General features: G+C 38.3%; 1 protein-coding gene and 1 pseudogene across 1 annotated transcript in view; both read right to left on the bottom strand.

Annotated features, from left to right (window-relative positions):
* Window positions 1-4,261: 4,261 nt before the first annotated feature.
* On the bottom strand, window positions 4,262-5,301 carry LOC147356926 (small ribosomal subunit protein uS15m pseudogene; annotated as a pseudogene).
* Window positions 5,302-5,713: 412 nt separating this feature from the next.
* The window catches only part of LOC147356925 (usherin-like), a 170,073-nt gene continuing 153,059 nt past the window's right edge, over window positions 5,714-22,727 (bottom strand). The window contains exons 11-13 of the mRNA XM_086342933.1: window positions 13,781-14,409; window positions 7,329-7,663; window positions 5,714-5,840 (exon numbers count right to left, since the gene is read on the bottom strand). Of these exons, the coding sequence (XP_086199059.1) occupies window positions 5,714-5,840; window positions 7,329-7,663; window positions 13,781-14,409 (1,091 nt within the window). The remainder of the gene's footprint in view (window positions 5,841-7,328; window positions 7,664-13,780; window positions 14,410-22,727) is intronic.

The following is a 22,727-nucleotide window of genomic DNA, read 5'->3' as shown; positions in this document are numbered from 1 at the left end:
CACTATATTTAGCTTAAGCATTTAAACTTGAAAACAGTCAAGTTTAGTCATTCTTTGTAAATAGAATTTTGTAAAAAAAATTTTTTGAATGCTTATATGAAGGTCTTTTTCCAGACTGCCATTGATAAAGAAATACTTGTAGGAATTTATAAACAACTGAAAGTAATAGGAGTTAGAACATTCCTCCATTCATAAACTCAATGGTGGCTAAATTGTTATATGGTGGCTCAGTTCAGTTCAGTCGCTCAGTCGTGTCCGACTCTTTGTGACCCCATGAATCGCAGCATGCCAGGCCTCCCCATCCATCACCAACTTCCGGAGTTCACTCAGACTCACGTCCATGGAGTCAGTGATGCCATCCAGCCATCTCATCCTCTGTCATCCCCTTCTCCTCCTGCCCCCAATCCCTCCCAGCATCAGAGTCTTTTCCAATGAGTCAACTCTTTGCATGAGGTGGCCAAAGTACTGGAGTTTCAGCTTCAGCATCCTTCCCTCCAAAGAAATCCCAGGGCTGATCTCCTTCAGAATGGACTGGTTGGATCTCCTTGCAGTCCAAGGGACTCTCAAGAGTCTTCTCCAACACCACACTTCAAAAGCATCAATTCCTCGGTGCTCAGCTTTCTTCACAGTCCAACTCTCACATCCATACATGACCACTGGAAAAACCATAGCCTTGACTAGACGAACCTTTGTTGGCAAAGTAATGTCTCTGCTTTTGAATATGCTATCTAGGTTGGTCATAATTTTTCTTCCAAGGAGTAAGAGTCTTTTAATTTCATGGCTGCAGTCACAATCTGCAGTGGATTTGGAGCCTAAATTATTATAATCTACAAGTCAACATTTTCCTTAAAATAGAAGCTATTATTTCTTTTTTTATTTTCTTTATATTTATTTAGATTAGCACACATTAATGTAGTTTTACTAATTACTAAGTATTACTATCATTACCTTCAGTTTTTTTTTCTTTTCACTTTATTTTATTTTTTTAATTTTATTTTATTTTTAAACTTTACAATATTGTATTGTTTTTGCCAAATATCGAAATGAATCTGCCATAGGTATTCATGTGTTCCCCATCCTGAACCCTCCTCCCACCTCCCTCCCCGCTCCCCATACCATCCCTCTGGGTCTCCCAGTGCACCAGCCAAGCTTCTGCACAACAAAGGAAACTATTAGCAAGGTGAAAAGACAGCCTTCAGAATGGGAGAAAATAATAGCAAATGAAGCAACTGACAAACAACTAATCTCAAAAATATACAAGCAACTCCTACAGCTCAACTCCAGAAAAATAAATGACCCAATCAAAAAATGGGCCAAAGAACTAAATAGACATTTCTCCAAAGAAGACATACAGATGGCTAACACACACACATGAAAAGATGCTCAACATCACTCATTATCAGAGAAATGCAAATCAAAACCACTATGAGGTACCATTCACGCCAGTCAGAATGGCTGCAATCCATAAGTCTACAAGCAATAAATGCTGGAGAGGGTGTGGAGAAAAGGGAACCTTCTTACTGTGTTGGTGGGAATGCAAACTAGTACAGCCACTATGGAGAACAGTGTGGAGATTCCTTAAAAAACTGGAAATAGAGCTATTATTTCTTACAGCTTGTTCTTCCCTTGTCAGATCCAGAACAAAGAGAAGGGCATGCCATCACTAAGTTTGCAGAAGTTTTATCAGATCACTTAGGAGACAAGGCACAGTGAGGCTCTGAAAATCCTAAGGGTGGACTGATGTTTAAAATTAAGGTGGTGGCTGCCCTTGTGTGTTAAACCCAACTTGACTCACTGAAGAAGCATTAGATGACAACAGCACATTTTCCAGATTTTCCAAGTGATGAAAATGTCAGGAAATCCAAAGTTATGGTGCCCCTAACAACCATAACTTGGCCACTTCGTACATTAAGGAAGAAAAGTTAGAAAATGACAAGTAGTATAAACTTACAGTCCCCCACATTTGTGTCTATATAGAGCAAAATTCCAGAGAAGGCAATGGCACCCCACTCCAGTACTCTTGCCTGGAAAATACCATGGATGGAGGAGCCTGGTGGGCTGCAGTCCGTGGGGTCGCTAAGAGTCAGACATGACTGAGCGACTTCACTTTCACTTCTCACTTTGATGCATTGGAGAAGGAAATGGCAACCCACTGCAGTGTTCTTGCCTGGAGAATTCTAGGGACGGCGGAGCCTGGAGGGCTGCCGTCTATGGGGTCGCACAGGGCCGAACACGACTGAAGCGACTTAGCAGCAGCAGCAGCAGCAGAGCAAAATTCAGCAATTAGGCAACTAGTTGTGTAACTCAGGACAAATTACCCCTTACCTACTATATTCATAAGAAACTAAATTATCTGAATAATCAGTGCAATATTTTACTCTGCACATGGAGATACAAAGGAAAAATATTTGATGTTTAGTATTATGAGGTTAGTCAAAATATCACCTCAGCACATTTTGTTCTAGGGTGGGCTTCCCAGAGGCTCAGACGATAAAGAATCTGCCTGCAATGCAGGAGACGCGGGTATACTTCTTTTCTAGAAGCAGCTGTTATCAATATGTTTATGTCAACTTATGTTTCAGTATAATTTGTGGGGATTTAACTTAATTTCTTTCCTAAAGTCTTTGATTTGGATGTCTCATTAAAAATCCTTACAAGCATCACTAAAAATTCAATAATGAAATTTTGGCTTTGGTCCTAATTCTTTCATAAGTTTTCATGGCTTCTATGAAGAAACAAAATTAACTTTCTGAGACTTATTGTGTTTTTCTGCCAAATGTCTCATGGCTAAAAAGCCATTCAGTAATGTTAAATAGTCAAGTCCTCTTTATTTTGGAAATTACTGTATTTCAGACACTTAGAGTTCACAGATCATGGAAAACTACTTTCCATATGATTTCCCTAGGGAGTGATGGTGAAACTGTAGTTAATTGTGATGATATTATAGCAATTAGTATATGTGTGTGAGCGGTTTTTTCCACTAGACTGTGAACTCTTTGAGGGAAAAGGCTATGCTACTCATCTTCTGTTTCTTATCACAGTGTCCCTCAGCATATGGTAAAAGTAAACGAAATTACTGAATAAAATGAATTTCCTCAGCTGAAGTCATCATTTTATAGCAATTCTGGATTAAGTAAATAGTGAATCAAATATAGTGGAGAATAGTGACCATGATAATTTAGGTTGAACAAAAAGCATATGCTCATAACATACCATTTTTGATCATTTTTGCCTTGAAAAATGGCAATTTTATCTGGTTCATTTTGTTCACTTTATTCTTTCAATAGATTTATGTATTCCTCCCTTCAAGTATCTCACAATATCTGTTCTCCCACCATGACACTTTCAGATGAATAGGAGACTTTTCCTTAGTTTTACCCATTCCCCAAAGATAAGAACACCATAGTTAATCTTCCTAAGGCACAGGGAAATGACTAATCAATGCTTTGAAAGTGAAAATGAAAATCAGTCACTCAGTTGTGTCCAACTCCTTGTGATTCCATGGACTGTAGTCGGCCAGGCTCCTCTGTCCACAGAATTCTCCAGGCTAAGCACTGGAGTGGGTTGCCATTTCCTTCTCCAGGGGATCTTCCTGACCAGGAATTGAACCCAAGTCTCCTGCATTGCAGGCAGATTATTTACCATTTGAACCACCAGGAATCCCAAGGCACAGGGAAGTGACTAATCAATCCTTTACATATTACTAAACACATTCTTTCACTTAGCATTGACTGGAACCCCCACTATGTGCCAGGCACTGTGGTGAGGATTGCAATACAGAGGTCTTAAAGGCAAGGCCTTGCTCAGGGTGGACCTGACAATATAATGGGTGTCCAGATAAGCAGTGAAATCAGTGCAAAGACAATAGTGGTAATATAAGGGGTGAAATACATTAAAGAAGCAGCTGAATCAGACCAGGAAGAGGTGACCTAGACGACTTCTAGGTCAAGACTTGAAGGATGATAGACAGAGGGGAAATGGCAGAGGAGAAGTCTAGGGGTGGGTGTCGCTTGTTAGAGGTGCCCAACACATTACAAATTGGCTGAAGCATAGAAGCCAGGGAGGGGAGGGATGAAGGAAGGGGGGGAAGGCCAGATTGTAAACACACTTCAGAGCAGAGCTAGTCAGTGGTGAGTCTAGAAAAGAAACCTGATAGAAAAGTTATTGAAAAATAAGTCTGAAAAGTTTTCATAAAATAATAACTTGTGATTCTTTGAAATTTCATTACATTTCCTTTTTTTTTTTTTGACTTTAACAACATTTATTGGGTTTCTTTGATTGCCTCTGGTCTGACTTCAGAAGGACTCTCTGGGTTCCTCTGGCCTTGTTTTGGGGCTGCTGCAGCTGCAGCTTTTAAGGCCCTTTTTTGCTTCTTCAGCTTTTGAACCTCTTGGAAAACTCAAATGCACAGAGCCTTCTTGGTCACCTAGTGGTGGTGGACTTTTCAGTGGTATGGAGGGGGAAAGGTGTCCTCAATCCCCAACTCCTTGCATGTCTTCTCAAAGACAGGATAGTTGGTCTCACGGAGGTTTCTGAGCATCTTTTGCCTCTTGTCAATGCTCATCAGCAGACAGTGCTTGTGGGCTTTGTCCTTTCAATATTTCTGCCTGTGTTCTTCATAACTGCAGATCTTGACAATCAAGGCAACAATTCAAGCCTCCAAGGAGCTGGTGTCCTTCAGGTTTTCCACAACCTTGTTCATCAACTGCTCTTTCTTGATTTTTAGCATCTCCTTCTTGTTGGCCATTTCCAAAGATAGGAGTCTTTTCACAACATCATCAACCTTTGCAATTCCAGGGATGTTCTGGTAGTCCTTCAGCAGCATGGAAAGGGGCGGGTCATCTTCTTGGCTTTGCTGGATGATTTCTGGGTGGCATATCTACGGGGGGTCCAGAGGATGAGACCTCCAGGACTTGAGGTCCCGCTGGATGGAGAGAAGCTTGGCCCACCCTCCACCCGGAAGCTCAAGGACTGGGGGCTGTGTCACTGCCTGGGTTAAAATCGAACTCAGCACCCTCCACGCCGCCCTCAGCATGGTGACTTCTGACCCTCCAAAATTTCATTACATTTCTTGATTCATGAAGATTTAGACTTCACTTAACCCCATCCAATTTCCTCATTTTATGGACAACAAAATTGAAGCCCAGAGAAGTTTACTGACTTCCCCAAGCCTAACAAAGCTAGCTCTCCAGCACAGGATGAATGCAAACATGGCCCTCCTTTCTCTTCCTTGGGGTGCTCTTTACCTATATGCTCATTTTTTGGTTTCTTTAAACTCTAGATTGAATTCTTTCAAGTCCCAAGCCTATGAATTAAATAATTTTTGTGAATTGAATCAATGAGTTACAACAAATTACTTCCTAGATAAGCAAGCATTTTACAAGTGCCCCAAACTTTCCCCAGTTCTGTACATGTTCAATATCTCCAGATTTTTCTCTTACAGTGTTGATTAGAGCTGTGACAAAGGCAAGAGGGTAAGACTCGAACATCTACAAACTCAATTTCAAAAAGCTTATTTTAAGAGTGCAGTTAAGGTGACAAATATTAAACACGCTGACTGTTGTAGTTCGATGATTAATGCCACCGATAATAACCAACATGTTTTATTGCATAACTGATAACTTGCTCACACAATGAAGACACTCACATTCTCTAAACTATTCAACATGCCCCAAACTAAATGCCAGCATTTGTTTTTACAGTTTTTGTAATCTCACCTGCTAAGACCCTTATCTTCATAAAACCGCTGAGTTCCTGAATAAATATTGTGCCACATATTTAAATCTTCTGGGGGATCTGATGCAAGTGGTTGCTGGATTTTACATCTCAGAAGCTCATATCTGAAGCAAAAGACAAGCAGAAACATCAGGATTATCTCACCTAATATTATTACCAAAATTCAGGTCGTCTCATGGTACGAGCAGGTGGTGTGTATGTGTAAACATAAAGAAAACATCTTAATATTCTTTTTTTCTGATAATCTTTTTTTTCTGGCACAAGTATCATCTCTGTAGCTAAGTGGAACAATTAGCTCCATTTACATTTTACTATTATCAGTAAAATGATGACATTTAGGTTTCTTCTATGTCAGATTTACCAAAACTTTATTGTCAGTTTCAAACTAGAAGCACAAAAACTTATAAAGTTAGTGGCTTCCTAAGACATCTACCACCAATATTTTATAAACAATGAGAATATTATTGATTTCATGCTGCTAAGTTGCATCAGTCGTGTCCAACTCTTAGCGACCCCATGGACTGCAGCCCACCAGGCTCCTCTGTCCATGGGATTTTCCAGGCAAGAGTACTGGAGTGGGGTGCCATTGCCTTCTCCATATTGACTTCATAGTCTTGGCTAAATGTCGAGTTGTTACAGAGCCATTTTAGAATCACAGTTCTTTTCTTTCATCTATATTCCTGACCATATGCTTTACAAGTTTCCAGACAGTAATAACATACCAAAGAATTATTGGCTAATGCTTTGGAATTTTGAGGTATATTTGTGCAAATGTGTCATTTAGAACATGCATCAAACTTGCTTATCATATAGTAAGAATATACTTTGAAAATGAAGAGACGGATTGTGTAGAGAATCATTAGAGAATACTGATTGTTGTTTCAAGGTTTTTTGTTGTTGTTGTTTAGTCACTAAGTCATGTCTTCACTGTTTTATGATCCCATGGACCACAGCCCACCAGGATCCTCTTTCCATGGGACTCTCCGGGCGAGAATATTGGAGTGGGTTGTCATTTCCTTCTCTAGGGCATGTTCCTGACCCAGGGGTTGAACCCCCGTCTCCTGCACTGGCAGGCAGATTCTTTATCACTGAGCCACCTGGGAAGCCCCTTCAACCATTTTTAGTTCCTACAATGTCATGATATTTTTACCATGATAAACTTTTCATCGTTTCATGCATCAAGATACATAAGATGAAACTGTATGAAAGTTACATGAGTAAGGCCGACACAGAGTGTGTAGGGGAGGAAAGGACTGGGAACCTGAGGCTAGCAGATGCAAACTCTTATACATAAATTGGATAAACAACCAAGGCCTATCGTATAGCTAAGGAAACTATATTCAATATCCTGTGATAAACCACAATGGAAAATCATATAAAAAAGAATGCACATATATGTATAACTTAATCACTTTGCAGTCAGCATAAATTAACAAAACATTGTAAATCTACTCTAGGGCAATAAAAAAAGTCACAAATGTGAATATCCAATAAGAAATTAGTTCTATATTCATATGTGAGGAAGAGCCTCCTTCCTTCCTTCCCAAAGAAAGATCACAACAAAATCCAAAAGCGTCATTGTTGTCTCTTACCTCAAATCAGGTCCATTTGGCCTGGATGGTGGCTGCCAGGAAATCCCAACATATGATTCACTTAGTGGAACCACGGACAATGGGCCAAGATCCTGCGGTAGGGCGGGAGGGGTGGTCACGTGGGTAGGGAAGCTCTCTGTGCACCCCCCTAGATACCCGTTACCCCCTGAGCAGGCCACAATGGTGACGGAGTAATTAGTGAAAGGAATCAGATGAGTAACGACATGACTTAACACAGAAGAAGTAACATTGGTGATCGTGATGTGAGGGTCAGGCATGCGGATCTCGTAGTTAAGGATGTCTCCATTCAGGATGAGTGGGGGCTTCCAAGTGACCTGAAATAAAAGAAAAATTAGAACCAATGTGACAACATAGGAACAGAGCAACTGCGGAGGTTCACAGGACCCGGCGTTTTCAGCTAAGTCACTGTAGAAATACCCACTTTTGACTTAGCCCTTTACACTAGACAGTAATGAAGAGTTTTCAGATCAATTAGCAGTACACCAGGAGCTAAATGAGATGCTGTTTCCTGGGTTGGGCTGTTAGTCTGGAGACTTTCTAAGACTGTCAGACTAATACACACCTCAGTGATTCATCTCCACCACGGGTGTCCGGAAAGAGGCAGAGCACACACATGGAGAGAATTCACACATCCACACGCATCAGTGCAGCAGCAGCAGGATTTGAGAGTGTCCTTCTTTATAACTCAATTAGACGAAATATCAGAATTCCTTGTTTTGCATTATAAGTGTGTATTCTAAATCTGTCACTATTTTTTTTTTGGATGGTGGTGATGGGAGTGCAGAAATTATCCTTTGCTTTTTCTGAGAATGTGAAATTGAGCTTCTGAATCTCTCTAGTGCATAATGTAGCAAGTAAGGCAATAACAACATATCCTTTTTGCAAAGAGACGTGTGGAGAGCTTTAAAAAAGCAAGCAAAAAATGATCCTGTGTAAGTCATAGACGTGAACGTCAGAAGAAAGAAACAACAATGTTTTCTAATAATGTTTAATATTCTTTTTCTTCTCTGACTAAATATTGTAAGGGGATTGTACTAACCCACTCACACTCTTATAGGGGGAAAAGACCCTAGAAAAATGCACATAGGTCATTAAAAATCCATTATTTATATGCCATTCTGCTTCATCTCTTTTTTTTCTTGCCTTGCAGTGTTCTTTAAATTTTAGAGTGTATATTTCATCGCCCAAATAGGCTGTAAGCGTCATGAGAACAGAGCCTAAATTGTACAGTTATTTAATGCCAAATACTCAGAGATGGAGTTTAACAAGTAATTCCAGTCATGGCTGATGGCATTATATTTTCCTTAGCATACAGCTATTTTGATAATTTAAACAAGTTTTCCACAAAGTGATATATTGATACCTGCACTTATAGTTCTATACAAATTCAAAGTCTAAAATGTGTAGAATAGAGAAATTAGAACAGAGAAGGATGAACTAAAATTTTCTGTCTTAAAGGAAAAAAGTTTCCTCCAGGAGCAATCTAACCTGAGATTTTCGTAGGGTTCTCTTACTAATTGTTGGAGACAAAATAGATTGAGAGCAGGAGAAGAAGGGGGCAACAGAGAATGAGATGGTTGGATGGAATCACCATATCAGTGGGCATGATTAAGTCTTGAGTAAGCTCTGGGAGGTACTGAAAGACAGGGAAGCCTGGTGGGCTACAGTCCACGGGTCACCAACAGTTGGACATGACTGAGTGACTAAACAACATGTCATTTGGGCAGCTGCTTGATGATTACAGCCCTAATTTATAATTAACAAGGACTTGACATCTACTGAAATTTTACTACATGGCTTGAAGTCATTGCTGATTTTAAAAACTTCTAGGAGAAAAGAGTTCCAAAATGTGCTGGTGAAGACAAGTGTTAGATGTGTTCCTTATGAGCATAGAGGATTTGCCTGGATGGAGGCGAGATCAAAGAGGCCTAAATTAAGCAAAGTTTATAAAGCAGACATAGGGTTCTATTTATTTTGGTGGTACAGTGTTCTTTGTGGGCTTGAGAAGTGAGTCAAGGTCAAACTTACAGGGCTTCCTGGTACTTGCAAATAAAAAATGGAAGGGTTATCACAGCTCAGTTCTACCTGACTCACATGTGGAATGCCACTTGCCTCTGGAACTAGAATATTCTGAGAGTTCAGGTCAAGGCTTGGCAGTCCTTGAAAGAATTCAAACTTCGGATGTAGTCTGTGTTCGCAGTTGAGCTGAGAGTGAATTGATTTGGAACTTGGTTATTGAGGCTAAGAAAACATTCAAAAAATAAAAATCTGAATAAGATATCAACCTGCAGAGATTAAGAGATGTGATGTAATGACTCTGAAGACAGTCATTTGAAGAGCTAAAAAATCCCTGTGTTCTCTACTATAAATGTTTGCATCCAAAAATTTGCTATTTTTCTCACTTAAAAAGTTAAAGGCTTAGGAATATATATCTTTTTGACAGTACTGAGTTGGAAGACATGAGTCTACTTTCACAGAAAATTTTTAGAAGGAATTTAGAGCAAGGTGGAGAAGGCCATTGTCATTATAGTGAGTAGGCTAACAGAAATGGTATCTAATTTGATCATCCTCTAGAAAACATCCTGGAGCTATTACTAAAAATAAATGTGACCAAGCTTTTTAAGGAGCCAGTTAGTGAAATATTGGATTCTATTCTTTCCAATGCTTAAGACTACATTTATTACAGTATGGCCAAATATGTGAGATTAAAACTTTCAGTTTAATTTCCCATGGCCTTTTATTTATCTATTGCTCATATGAAGGATTATAAAATATTCCTGCAGCCCAAAAAAGTCAGACTAAGGACCATGTTCCTGACTTAATAAGCAAAAGATGTTCTCTAAAACAAGACTTACACTGAAATTTTTAAAATAAAGTTTCATTTATGGCTTAGAATAAAATGTTTATTTCAGAGATGCTTTGTTGACCACAAAAGTTTCTTTCGTTTGTGTGGTTCTTAATTGCTTGGATTTCCATTTCTCTGTTTATTTACTATATATTTGAATAAGATAGGACAGGTGGGTAGGTGTTTAAAGAACTATTGACTTTCACCTACTCACTCAGATCTCTGAAGTGTGGCCCTAAACAATTAAGGCACCTGCATGATCCTGGTCATAAACAAAAATTTATGAAGGTGGTTTAGTTGATTGGCTTCAGACTTGAAAAAAGTAACACACAAACATTGTAATTTACTTCTAATTTCTTTAACTTCATCTAATCACATTTTAAAACTACATAAAGCTAACATATATAAAATCGATATATGCTATTATATGAATTTGCTATATGTCTCAGGGAGCTCAAGTCAGGGCTCTGTGACAACCTAGAGAGGTGGGCTGGGATGGGAGGTGGGAGGGAAGCTCAAGAGGAAGGAAACACATGTATACCTACAGCTCATCCATGGCAATCTATGGCAGAAACCAACACTATTGCAATTATCCTTCAAATAAAAACAAAGAAAAAAAGAACTTTATGAATAAGAGTTTTTATGAAGATCGATATAACGGGCTGAGACTGGGCTAAGAATAAGTATCCTTGTTCAATGTGCTAATATTTTATTTCATTTAAAAGTTTTGGATCTATAGCATAATTCTAAATTAGAGCTTTATTAAACTCTCTTTTACAGGTTTTGGTATTTTTACCAACTTTATACAATGAAATGCATTTTCTTAAATGAATAAATACAACATCAAAGTGTGTGGCTTTCACTTTTTCAGATAATACAACCTCTTTGACATTATATGTTGTTTTCCTTATAATCAAATAAGATATTAATAATATGATGTGCAAGTTTCCCCTTTTTCTTTTTTAAAATTTATTTTATTGAAGGATAGTTGATTTGCAATGTTGTGCTAATTTCTGCTATATAGCAAAGTGATTCAGTTATTCATATATATATATATTCTTTTTCATATTCTTTTCCATTATTGTTTATTATAGGATACTGAATATAATTCCCTATGTAGGACCTTGTTGTTTATGCAACTTTCTCTTCTTAAGGCTCATATTGATGCCAAGTCATAGCTCATCTTTTTACACTTACAAAGATGTTACTTTGGGTTATTTTCCAGTTGGTCTAAGTATGTGAAGTTTCCTTGTTTTCCCTATCAGATTGCAAGTTCTTATAGGGGGAGTGGTGGTGAAAAGACCAGATGGTGCAAAATGCTAAGAACTAGAGTGAAATGCCAGTCCAGTTCCTGTATTATCTCTCAACCGATCAACTGGTAGTCTTTATTCCTCTTAACCTGACTTGTTTCTCCCCCAAGTTTTTTCCATTTCTGAGCATTTTATTTAATTATATTGTTTTGTGTAAAATGTACACTCCATGAAGGTAGAGATTTTGTCTTGTCTTTACCGTGTCCTCAGTGCCTAAAAGAGGCACTCATTAAGATATATAGATGTTCAATAAATGTTGGTAGAACTGAATTATTATTATTATTGTCAATAATATTATCGACAATTTTCCTCATCCTAATATTTGGAATGATTCCATATGATAAATATTGAATGAACCTTTTACCCAACATATTAAAGACCATGCTTCTGTTCCTCAGATTTTATCCATCTGCAATTTTAATTTTCAAATCTTATCTTCTATAAAAAGAAATCACTGTACCGCTGTCACACTACCTCTGTTTACCAGATAAGTGGTGTCATTAGAACACTGATTCTGGCCATCTGAAGATCTTTCTGAACCTTTCTGAAGGTGAGTAAATAATTCTGAAGCATAAATATGTTGTTTTAATATTATTTAAATACATATAGTATAATACTAGATTCAGCTAAATAATCCTGATGACTCTCTTCATTGATAATTTTTGATTTTCTAGTTATAAAGTTAGGATTAGTAAAAGGTATGAATTTTTAAAAAAAATGACCACTAGAATACGTTGTCTGTATATTCTAAGCACCTTCTTAGAGACTTTTAGATTCCAGGCCTGGTGAGTGTCTGTGAGATTCTGCTCTCAAACCAAACTAAATCGTACTTTAGCAGGTTGACAAGCCATGCACATTGTTTACTTTCTGGATGAGGTTACAAAATCAAAAGAGGAAGGAAAAAAAGGGATGAATGAAAAAGCCAGGCAACTTACTTTGAATACTTTTGATCATCATTTATAAATGCTGAATCACACAGAACTATGCACTGAGCTATTACTTTTCTGAAAATATTTGTCATCTTTCAGATTTGCCTAGCTATTAAATCTTTGTTAGAAAGAATCCAGAAAAAATGTCCATTACCTAGCTGTGCCTTTGTGAAGGACTGTGCTTATGTCACATCATATTGATTGGTACTGCTACCAAAGTTTTGCAAAATTCCCTTAGGATTAAAAAGAAAAGTCATTTCTGGAATGATTAATAACTCTAGGTTTGTTTGGGGTTTTCCTTTGGTTTGTTCTGCTTTTCCTTTGAATGAAGAACAATTCTTAAGATTGCCCAATTCATATAGTAAACACCATACATCATGTCCTTCAAATTGATTTCCTTTTGATGTTTTATCAACAGAATTCTATACATTTGAGATATTTCTATCAAGAAGCTGTGTTGCGCTGACCAATCTCATGCAGAAGCTAATGAAGGCAGACTTTGAAACACAGATTTTAGTATGTAGGTTCAATTAAATTTCTTCAACGATTTACACTATTTAGCATCACCCAGTGTTTGCTTTTCGTAGGCATGAGAGAACACACAACAGAGATTCAAGTAATAATTTCAACAGATGAACTTTGCTGTTATGCAAATGTCCTTTGTTTTGTGCTCTGGTGAGCAAGCTGCTGCACCAATGCTTTTGGCAGTAGTACAAGCCTGAATCCACGGAAGCATGTGTGTATTTACACAAAAGAGGCTTCTAAGCTACAAAACTCCCTCCTGTTTGGTTACACTAATTTCCCTTGAATGAAGTTTGTATGCAAGCCAAAACAATGGTAGTTATCCTAGCCTCTAGAGTTCATTCCCAGCAGAATGAAGTGAATAATTGAACAGTTCCTAAATAGCCCCGTAATCTGCTATTTTTCTTTCTTTCCCCCATCCTCTTGATTCTTTGATCATTAAAAAAAAAAATCAGAATATTGGTAATTGGAACTTTTGTTAATACGCTAATCCCTTCCCCCGCATTTCCCCACCTCTTCTCATTTTCTGATCTATTTAGATCTGACGTGGTGGTTAAGCTAAGCATCCCAGGGTGGCATTCAAAGGATTTCAGGTGTGTGAGGCAAATGGAAGCGTCTCAACAATATAATTAAGGGGATACAGGGAGAAATGAAAAACTGACATCAAATTTGAGAGAGTTTGGGCCAAAGGCCAAAAACCCAGTTTCTCCAGTGAATGCCTAAAACAACACGTGTGCATTTTGTCAGTAGATGGCTCTGTTTAACACGGAGTTGATGCAGGGTACATTCCTAGTCTGCAGAGGAGACAGACACTTAGCTTCTTACCTTGGCTGCATCGGGTCCTAACACATCCACCTCGGGGGGCTGCACCCCAGCAGGTCGCGAGGGTCTAGTGGTCACTTCTGCCCAATCACTGCTGTTTGTCCCTCCACCAGCAGTGCTCATCAGCACTCGATACTCATACTTTGTCCACGGGCTAAGAGAAGAAGTCTTGTCAATAAACCTCCTGGGATGACTTCCTGGGAGAGTCACCAGGGTGGTAACTGCCTCCTTCCCTTGGACTCTTCTCTGGATTGTGGAGTTCTCCAGCAAGCCGTTGGGATGGGTGGGGGGTTGCCAAGATATGATCACGGATGTTGGGGTATCAGAGAACAACTCTGGACTCAGGATACCTTCTGGTGCATCTGGGAGTGTCCAAACAGTCTGGGAATCTGCTGACAGGGAACACCCTTTTGAAGTACAAGCTTCTACTTGAAACGTATAGGCCGTATGTGGGTGTAAATGGGTCACTGTGCCATTAGTGACATTTCCAGAAGTTTCCAAGCTGAGGCGGCCATGTTGGTAAATGTTATAATGGGTAATGAGCCCATTGCACTTTAAAGGATGCTGCCAGGTGACCAACATCATTCTTGACTTCTTGTCCAGGATAATTGGAGGGTCTACAGGTCCAGGTTCTATAAAGTAGAAAGTAAGTGGTGAGACCTCTTGGAAACTTCCCACACCTCAGAACAGAACTAACATGAATATGTTAGTTAGAACTAACTAACTCTAGAATATGAAACTGGGCACGTGGTAAAGGCCATTGAGTAAGTGGCCAAGTGTCATAAAGACAAGGCTCATGACTGCTTTCCTCTTAAATGTGTAAGATGTACTTGTTGAACATTATTGAATTCAATTGCCATTTGCTCCTGTAAGATTACTTTATTAAATCATTTCTTTTGATTAAAGGATTCCCCAACATCAGGAAGACTCTTCTGAAATAAAGACCTTAGGAGAGAAAGACACAGAGGGCAGCTGTAACCAAAGTTCAAACTTACGCCCCATTTTTCTGGAACTCTGGTAACTCATTATAATCAATAACATTATCATAACAAACCTGCATATTTTATAGCCCAGTAAAATCCTTCAGCATCGCTCATTATATATTCCATATTATCCCTGGGTCTATTTATCATTCTAATCCATGTTTTGCAATTTATCTACTCCCTGTTAATATTATAGGTGATTTTTTACTGTGACTGTGACAGAAGCTGCCGATTTAGCTCTTTCACCTACTGATAAATAAACAATGCACAGATCTGACCTTTAGGTTAACAGGTTTAATGCTTGCTCCACTCAGCACTCTAACTGATTCAATTATCATAAAGGTTCAGGAGGCTCCATGAATACTGAAAAAGGCCCGCCATATGCCCGCCTAGGTGTTGTGGAGCAGCAAATATCCTGCAGCCCTCCAGAGAAATTCCTTAATTGTAAATAATTTCACCATGCGACACACTCAAGTCACCTTGAATGCAAACCCCTCAGCCTGCGGAGGCAAAGTGTTATTTAAGCTTTACTGGGCTGCGTTAAATTCTGCAATTTGAAGGGCTGTTAAGTTTTTCAATTGAAATTTCATTTAAAATGCAGGTGCTTTTTATTATATTGAGGCTTTACTGCTCTCTAGGTACAAGCAAGAACATGGTGCAATAACACAAATCTGGCTCAATCACTGATCAGTAACAGCTGTAATTCCAGAACATTTAGCATTCTTATAAACCACGGCCTGAAATCTATAAATTGCTACAACAGATCAAGAAAAATCCTATATCCCCCTTTTCTGCCCACAGCAATTTGAACATTTATGAGATTTTTCTGTGAACATTAGATTTTATGGAAAAATCTTTAAAAAAGATAGACTTGGATTTAGTAATTGTTTAAAACAGCACTGATGATGTGAGTGTGTGTGTGTGTGCGCGATTCAGTGTTATAACCAAGGTTTAAGTTTTAAATGCAACCACAGCTTTGCGGAGTCAAGGACCACAGTCGTAGCTGGTAGATAGGAGCATATTTTTACACAACATGATTCACATATTTGTCACCAACTGGACTGATGGCAGAATCATAATTACTTTTAGAGAGGAAAGCTGTTACACTGCACTAACCCTGAAATCAAGCCATTTCTGACAATTTGGTAATGCATCCTATCTGAAGAGAAAAATCCTAAAAGTACAATGATCCTGAGATGGATCACAGTTTTCATTTTAGTCTGTTGTTAGCTTTCATTCTGAAGCTTTCGTCAAACCACTGTGACATTTCTTACTTTTGCTCTCTGGTACACAGCAGCGGTAGCAATTATTATATCAAAATAGGAATACAGATCCTTTCTTATTTATACTTGTCATCCAGATTTGGCTCTTTCCTAAAGAAAAGCAAGCGCAAGTCTTGTAAGATATCAATGTTGTTTTGTAAAATGAAATCCTCTGAGATTGGGGTCCATAAAATCAATGGTGGAGAATCGAGCCTTTCAAGTCTAACCCTAACTCACCCTTCCCTGTTCAAAAAAGAGTAATATACACTTAAAAATCAGAATATTTTTCTATTAGGGTTTTCACAGGGGTCTTGCATAATTATTCATCATATGTGCATTATCAAACTGTGAGCTTCTTCAGGGAAAAGTAACAATGATGCAGTTTGTTCTCTGTTATGATGGGGATAAACCTTTTATTTCTCTTGACTACGATGATAGCGTTATCAGGGAAACATCCAGGATAATGAGATGAACTGGTACTTCAAGCCCCTACAGAGCACAGCCTTTCCTTAAAGATGATCTCTTATCTTGGGCAAGAAGAGATGTTCAATTTCAATTGCATGATATTTTCCCCCTTAAAAGCCAGAATACATTTTATTAGCTTCCCGCTCTAGCTGAGTAGGCTCCCAGCTCTTGTGGCAGGAAGGGTCCTTAAAGTAGGCGACTCAGGAGAGGATGCTGAAAGCAGCTTAATTAGCTCCTTTGGCTAAGGAAGTGTTAAAACCCGACTCCTGGCACGCTTTCAATTTAGTGCTTTAAAATGATAAGCCGAATCATCTAATTCTATATACAAATCAACTGGCGTGCCACTGCATGGTTGAAAGGGTCACCACAATTATGTAAAACATGAGTAATAACTATAATTGGGGTAGTTTGCTAATACAATAAAAAGCTCTGAACATGAGAAAAGTTATGCTCACAGCAGTAGCTATCACTTTCTAAAGTAAGAATTCATGGATGAAATGACATGAAAAAGATGGTTATAAAATTTTAATGGAATGATAAAAGGCAAAAGTCAGCCTCTCAGCTGAATTCTTAAAATCCCTATATATCACAATCAGCTCCTTAACTGTAAAATCAATGTGGAGTATAACATGTTGTCAATGCGGCTGTCACTGGAGGGGAGACTGGAAGTATGACAGCCACACAGCTCAGCTGGCGAGTGATGAAAATACAACCGTACAGCCCTTTCCATGGGTGTAATTGTTTAGAGAACTCCCCTCCTGGAGCGGGGAACGGGAGCATCCTTTCTGTTCAGATCACTGATTCATATTTCAGGCTGTTTCATTATAGCATTAATAATGGAAAGTAGTTTCATTTTGGCAAATGAAATTATCTTTTATGGGAAACGATTTCACTCATCAGCTTCAAAAGTTCAGCCCCAGCCTAAAAGAGAGTAACAAGATTGTTCACAGAGGGGTCTGCTTATTTGTTTTTATAACTCAGGTGTGTACGTTGGGAAGAATGGGTGTGCGTGTGTGTGTGTGTATAAATGATTTGAAAGAATAAACAGTTGCAATGACACATCTGTTGTGTGTATATAACTGTTTTTCAGTGGTTTTCATGGGTCTTCTACAACCCGTTTGCTACAAGAGTTACCAACAATCACTCAGTTTTCCTAATGTTTCCTCATTGCTGCCTTGAAGGAACTTTTTGCCATTTTAACTAAAAACTCACTTGGCTTAAAAGCTCTTTTTCAGTAACACTAACTCTATAAATGAATATCCTCTAAATCTGCCAGAGAATTAAAAACCAAGGTGGCAAATACATGGATGTATAATTATACATAGCAGTATGCTCTGTACTAATTGTTTGTACAGTCTCTTGCTATTCATTGAGAAAATGTTAGCAGAAGAGTGGAGTGATGGATTCCATTCCCTCTTTAATCATGAATTCTTTTATCAATTTATTATTTATACCCCAACTACTTCCCAAAAGGAGTTTTCTTGACAGCTTATAATAAAAGACTTAAGTAATAGGACCAATAAATTAAAGATAAAGAATAATTAATCTTGTGATAATACAGAGGTAAGAGCATTGTATCCCCAAACAAATATTACATATGGGCACTGCCATTTGGCAAGTATGTGAATATTCAGCTTCCAGACAACTGATAAAATAGGAAAAGGGCTGTGTAACAGGGCATCGTTGCTTAATAAAAGGAACATCTGAAGACTACAAGATTGCTTCAATTGAAAGGATACAATTTATAGTCCGCAAGTAGGTGAACCGATATTGGGGAACTGTTTTCTCTATTTCTCCTGAGACCAGGACAGCAGAGGAAGGTTAGGAAGAGTGTTTTGTATTCCAGAATGGGGACATGTTGTATGGTGAACGGCTGTGGATTCTTACTTGAACGTTTGGGGCAGAGAATGAAATATTTTAATGTGAAAATTCATGAAGGAAGAAAAAAGTCCTAAAAGAACTAGAAGTTCCAAATTTAGAAGAGCAGTGGGCTTAATGTGCCCAAAACAGATTCAAGAATTCAAGAGGGAAATGAAAGTCAGGTGGATAGAATTTTTCATTAATTGGTTCATCCTTTCAAATGATTTTTCTGTTGGTCACTTTGGTTTTTGATATTAGGATATAAAAATAAGACTATAAAGATACTAATCTGTTTTATAAATTCTGGAAATGCAAGAATCTCGTGGGGGTGGGAAATCTATGCAACAGGAAAATAAACTATTGTAGGGACATATATACAGAGCCACTTTGCTCTCAAAATCAGCAGAATGATCTACTTTGCATCATGGATTTTCTGTTGTGGGTAAAATAGAGACCATATCACTGTTTGAAAGGATAAACATATCAGCATTCAGAAGTTAATATTTAAAGCAATGAGGAAATAAGTTTGGAATAGAAAAGTAAAATCATCATGCAGCACTACTGAGACTTACTGCTCACAGTTCTTCATTAAATAAAATAAAATATACCGATATAAATATGTGCCACCCTCATTTACAAACGTTTCTGTTTTTCTCTCACATAGAAAACTCTTAAAATGCAGACTGACTTTAAATTCTAAAACACACTAATAAAAAGATCTCTCCCATGCAATATTAGTTGTAAAATTTAAGTACTCTTAAAGGCACAAAGACACTTATTAAATGATTGGAAAATCCCCCTCTAGAAGTACAATAACATCATCAACTGATCACGTTTCATACCAAAGCTTTACTTCCCCTCTCTGTCACCAGGACTCAGTATTCTATCCATTACAGTTTGTGAGAATAAGAAGAAAATACGTGTTCCTTTTGGAATTCTCTTTGTATATATCTGTCTCCCTTTTGAAGTAGCACATGGTTTTGGGCTAGCAGAGACCTTTCTGATTAGAACATTCATTATCCCGGTCAAGACAGAATCACAGGGACAGCCAGCAGGCTGCCTCTGACCAAGGCAAAGAATGAGGATCGCCTTTGGGATTTCCTTCTCTAACATCTGCCTCTCATCCTCACCCTTCTTGTCGCATATTCAGAGGCTGACATCACAGGCAGAGAATTCTACAAGCTGCCCTACCTCCTGTGTCAGTGGGCACCTCCTACAGCAATAGCTTTCCTCGCCTGGACCAATGGCGAGGAAGTAAATTGGAAATCTGATATTGATGTGATCCCCAAATAGAAATCATTCTTATTTCCCCTCCTTGTGTTCTCCCCTGGGAAGGCTTTCCTGACACCCGGTGTTGTTGGGAGAAGCTCTACTCCGAGCTTGCCCTTATCTTCAATCACAGTACTTTATTGTTTTATTATGTCTTCCCAGCAGACTGTGGACCACTCAAGTCAAGAACTTTCCTATTCATCCTTGTACCTTTCAGTCCTTCCAGCACAGTAGGTACCCAGTTAAGATTTGCTTGCTTAAAAGTGAAAGTGAAATCGCTCAGTCATATCCGACTCTGCAACCCCATGGACTGTAGCCTACCAGGTTCCACCGTCCATGGGATTTTCCAGGCAAGAACACTGGAGTGGGTTTCCCTTTCCTTCTCCAGGAGATCTTCCTGACCCAGGGATTGAACCCTGGTCTCCCGCACTGTAGGCATTGTAGGCAGACAGTTTACCGTCTGAACCGCCAGGGAAGTCGGTAGTTTCATGGATTTGTTTATATGAAACTCTTTTTAATCAGTACTTTAAAAATTTGGGGCACTTGTTCTATATCAGATCCACCACCAAGCACTGGATCTACAAAGACAAATGAGACAGAATCCTAGATCCTAAGAAATTACAATTCAGAAAGAGATATTGACGTTGCACAAGTAGATATAATCCAAAATCCTAAGGTAGAAATGAGGAGGGAAGGCTTCGCAGAGAACGTACCATTTGAACTGGAACTCGAGGGATGAGTAGAATTTTGTTAGACAACAAACAAGGCAGAAAAGTGTTCTGCTAGATATAGATTTCAATGAATGTCACAAGGTCATTCTATTTTACTTCAGAAGAAAGACTATTGCTTTGTAAATTGCTATGAGAATCTTAAAGATGAATGAGAGGGGAAACCTGCTCAAAAATGCTAATGAGAAAAGTAAAATAGGATCCAGACACTACATCCTTTGTTTACAGCGCACTGAAAGTGTGGGAAAAAAATAACAATAAGAACTAATATAGTAAGTAGATACAGTATGTTAATAGTACTGAAAATCTCACTGTGTTCGTAATAAGATATATCTTTCTATTTTTTAGCAGATTTCAGTCAAAGATCATGAACAATGAGTCTGTTAGCAAAATAATGAACACATGAAAAAAATCATCTAAGTAAATCTATAGAATAAACTAGCCAAATCCCACAAATTTTACTTAATAATGCATCTTAGATGAATGGTTAAAAATATATATGTGGAGTTTTAAACTATAAATTTAGCAAAGTCATTCAATTTTTCATCTTTAAAAAATATATGACAACTGAATGGTCAACTCTGGAAGAAATTTTTCTTTTCTGTTTTGTTTTGTTTTAGAGGTAGATAAGCGATTTTTAGAAAAGAATCTCATTTTCATCAGATTGACCTGTTTGTGTATACAAGTTCATTATTTAAATGATTCAAATAAAGAGATATTTCATATTTTGATCTTGGTAGCCAAGAAACGCTGGGAGAAAGCTGAATTTTACTAGTCTAGGGAATCCATATTTTTAAAGAAAAGTGAGTTATCTCATATTTTACAAAAATCTGCCTACGTTTTTGTGGGCAGAAGAAGGCATGCACAGTTAAACTGAAGTTGGAGGAAATTTTCCCTTCTAGCCAACTTCCATTTTTACAGCCTATACTGTACAGGAAACAATCGTAGATACTTGAGAGAGGGACAAATAATACAATCAGAAGAGAGAGCTATTTCTTATTAATAGACATCAAAAAGTTTCAGCTGATAGGTAAGTGTCTTCATGTTATTAATCCCATGCTTCTAAATCTATCACAATCTTAATGCATTTTTGTAGACTGCAGGCATGTTGGGTACTTAGATTGCCAGCAGCATGTTAAAAAAAAAAATCATGCGTTGTTTGTATTTATCTGGTTACAAATAGTCGAACACTGTACTGACCAAGTTGGCTGGAACAAACATCTTTTATTAACACAAGTTTAACTGGATTTAAAATATTCATAGGAAATGTGCATTATTATTATTTGGCATAAGCACACTAGATTTTTAAAAATGCATGGAACTGGATATTGGTGGCCCACTGATGTAAATGACAAATTATTTGAAAAAAAAATCTATTAAAATTCTTCACACCTCTTTCTTCATCTCTGAGAACCTGTTTTAGCATGCAAGCATTTGTTTCTCTAGCTCTAGGTCATTTTCTGCTTAGGTTTCTCTTTCTGCTTTCAGCTGTATCACAGACTTGATGAAATCACACTATCACAGTATCATATGAAAAATATTGCTACTGGTGACCTTTCTTTGGCGCTGGAAAGTTTGGGGGCTTTGGCTGATGTGGAAAGGTGCCTACTGATAGTATGAAATTTAAATGTGGGTATGAGAGGACTTCTGTGTTTCATTCTGTAAGCTGATATGCAGAATTTCTACATTGGAAATTGCACTTTGCTGAATGGGAGTTGCTGGTTAGAACCAAGTATGAAGTATGATCCTGGCATGGGGCTGTCAGCATGGGTAGTTTTATAATCAAGGCTTTGAAGCCTTGACAGAAAAACTGCCTGTGCCAAGTGCCAATCCCTCAGTCTTTGTCAACTCAATTGCACTTCCTTTCAGAGATGGTATCCATCTCCACTGACACCCAAAATATATAGGACACTGTTATTATGTCTCAGGGGTGAGCATGCCTGGTAAGTTAACCTGGAGGGGCAAACGGGCCGACCTTTAGTCCTTTGCTGGTGTATGTGACATCACAGGTGAAGCAGAAGAAGGAAGAGGTCATTGTTTCAGAGAAAGGATTTCAATGAAAATCATGACTGGGTTTCATTAGTTAGGACCTGCTATACAATCAATTGTTACTAATTCTTAATGAAGGAAGATGAAGGGTAACACTATTCACTTTGATCTCAGGCCCTAAAAGCCACAGAGATGGCCCAAGTCTCCGTGCATGAAAATTCTAAACACTGTCAAACCTGTCTGTAAAACCTGTTTCATGATAAGATGAGGCAGGAGAGAAGTTTGCTCAACAGAGGGCGCTGTGCTAACTAGGTCTTTACAATGTCTGGGACTTTATGCGCTAACTTCCTGCCTGTAGGTAGGAGAATCTGGTGCCTATTCAATAACGATCACC

The sequence above is a fragment of the Bos grunniens genome, chromosome 16, assembly GCF_055505025.1.
Source record: "Bos grunniens cultivar Pamir isolate PY7600 chromosome 16, Bosgru_T2T1.0, whole genome shotgun sequence".
NCBI lineage: Eukaryota > Metazoa > Chordata > Mammalia > Artiodactyla > Bovidae > Bos > Bos grunniens.
The sequence above is the reverse complement of the archived record's forward strand: the minus strand, read 5'-3'. Positions and strand labels throughout refer to the sequence as shown.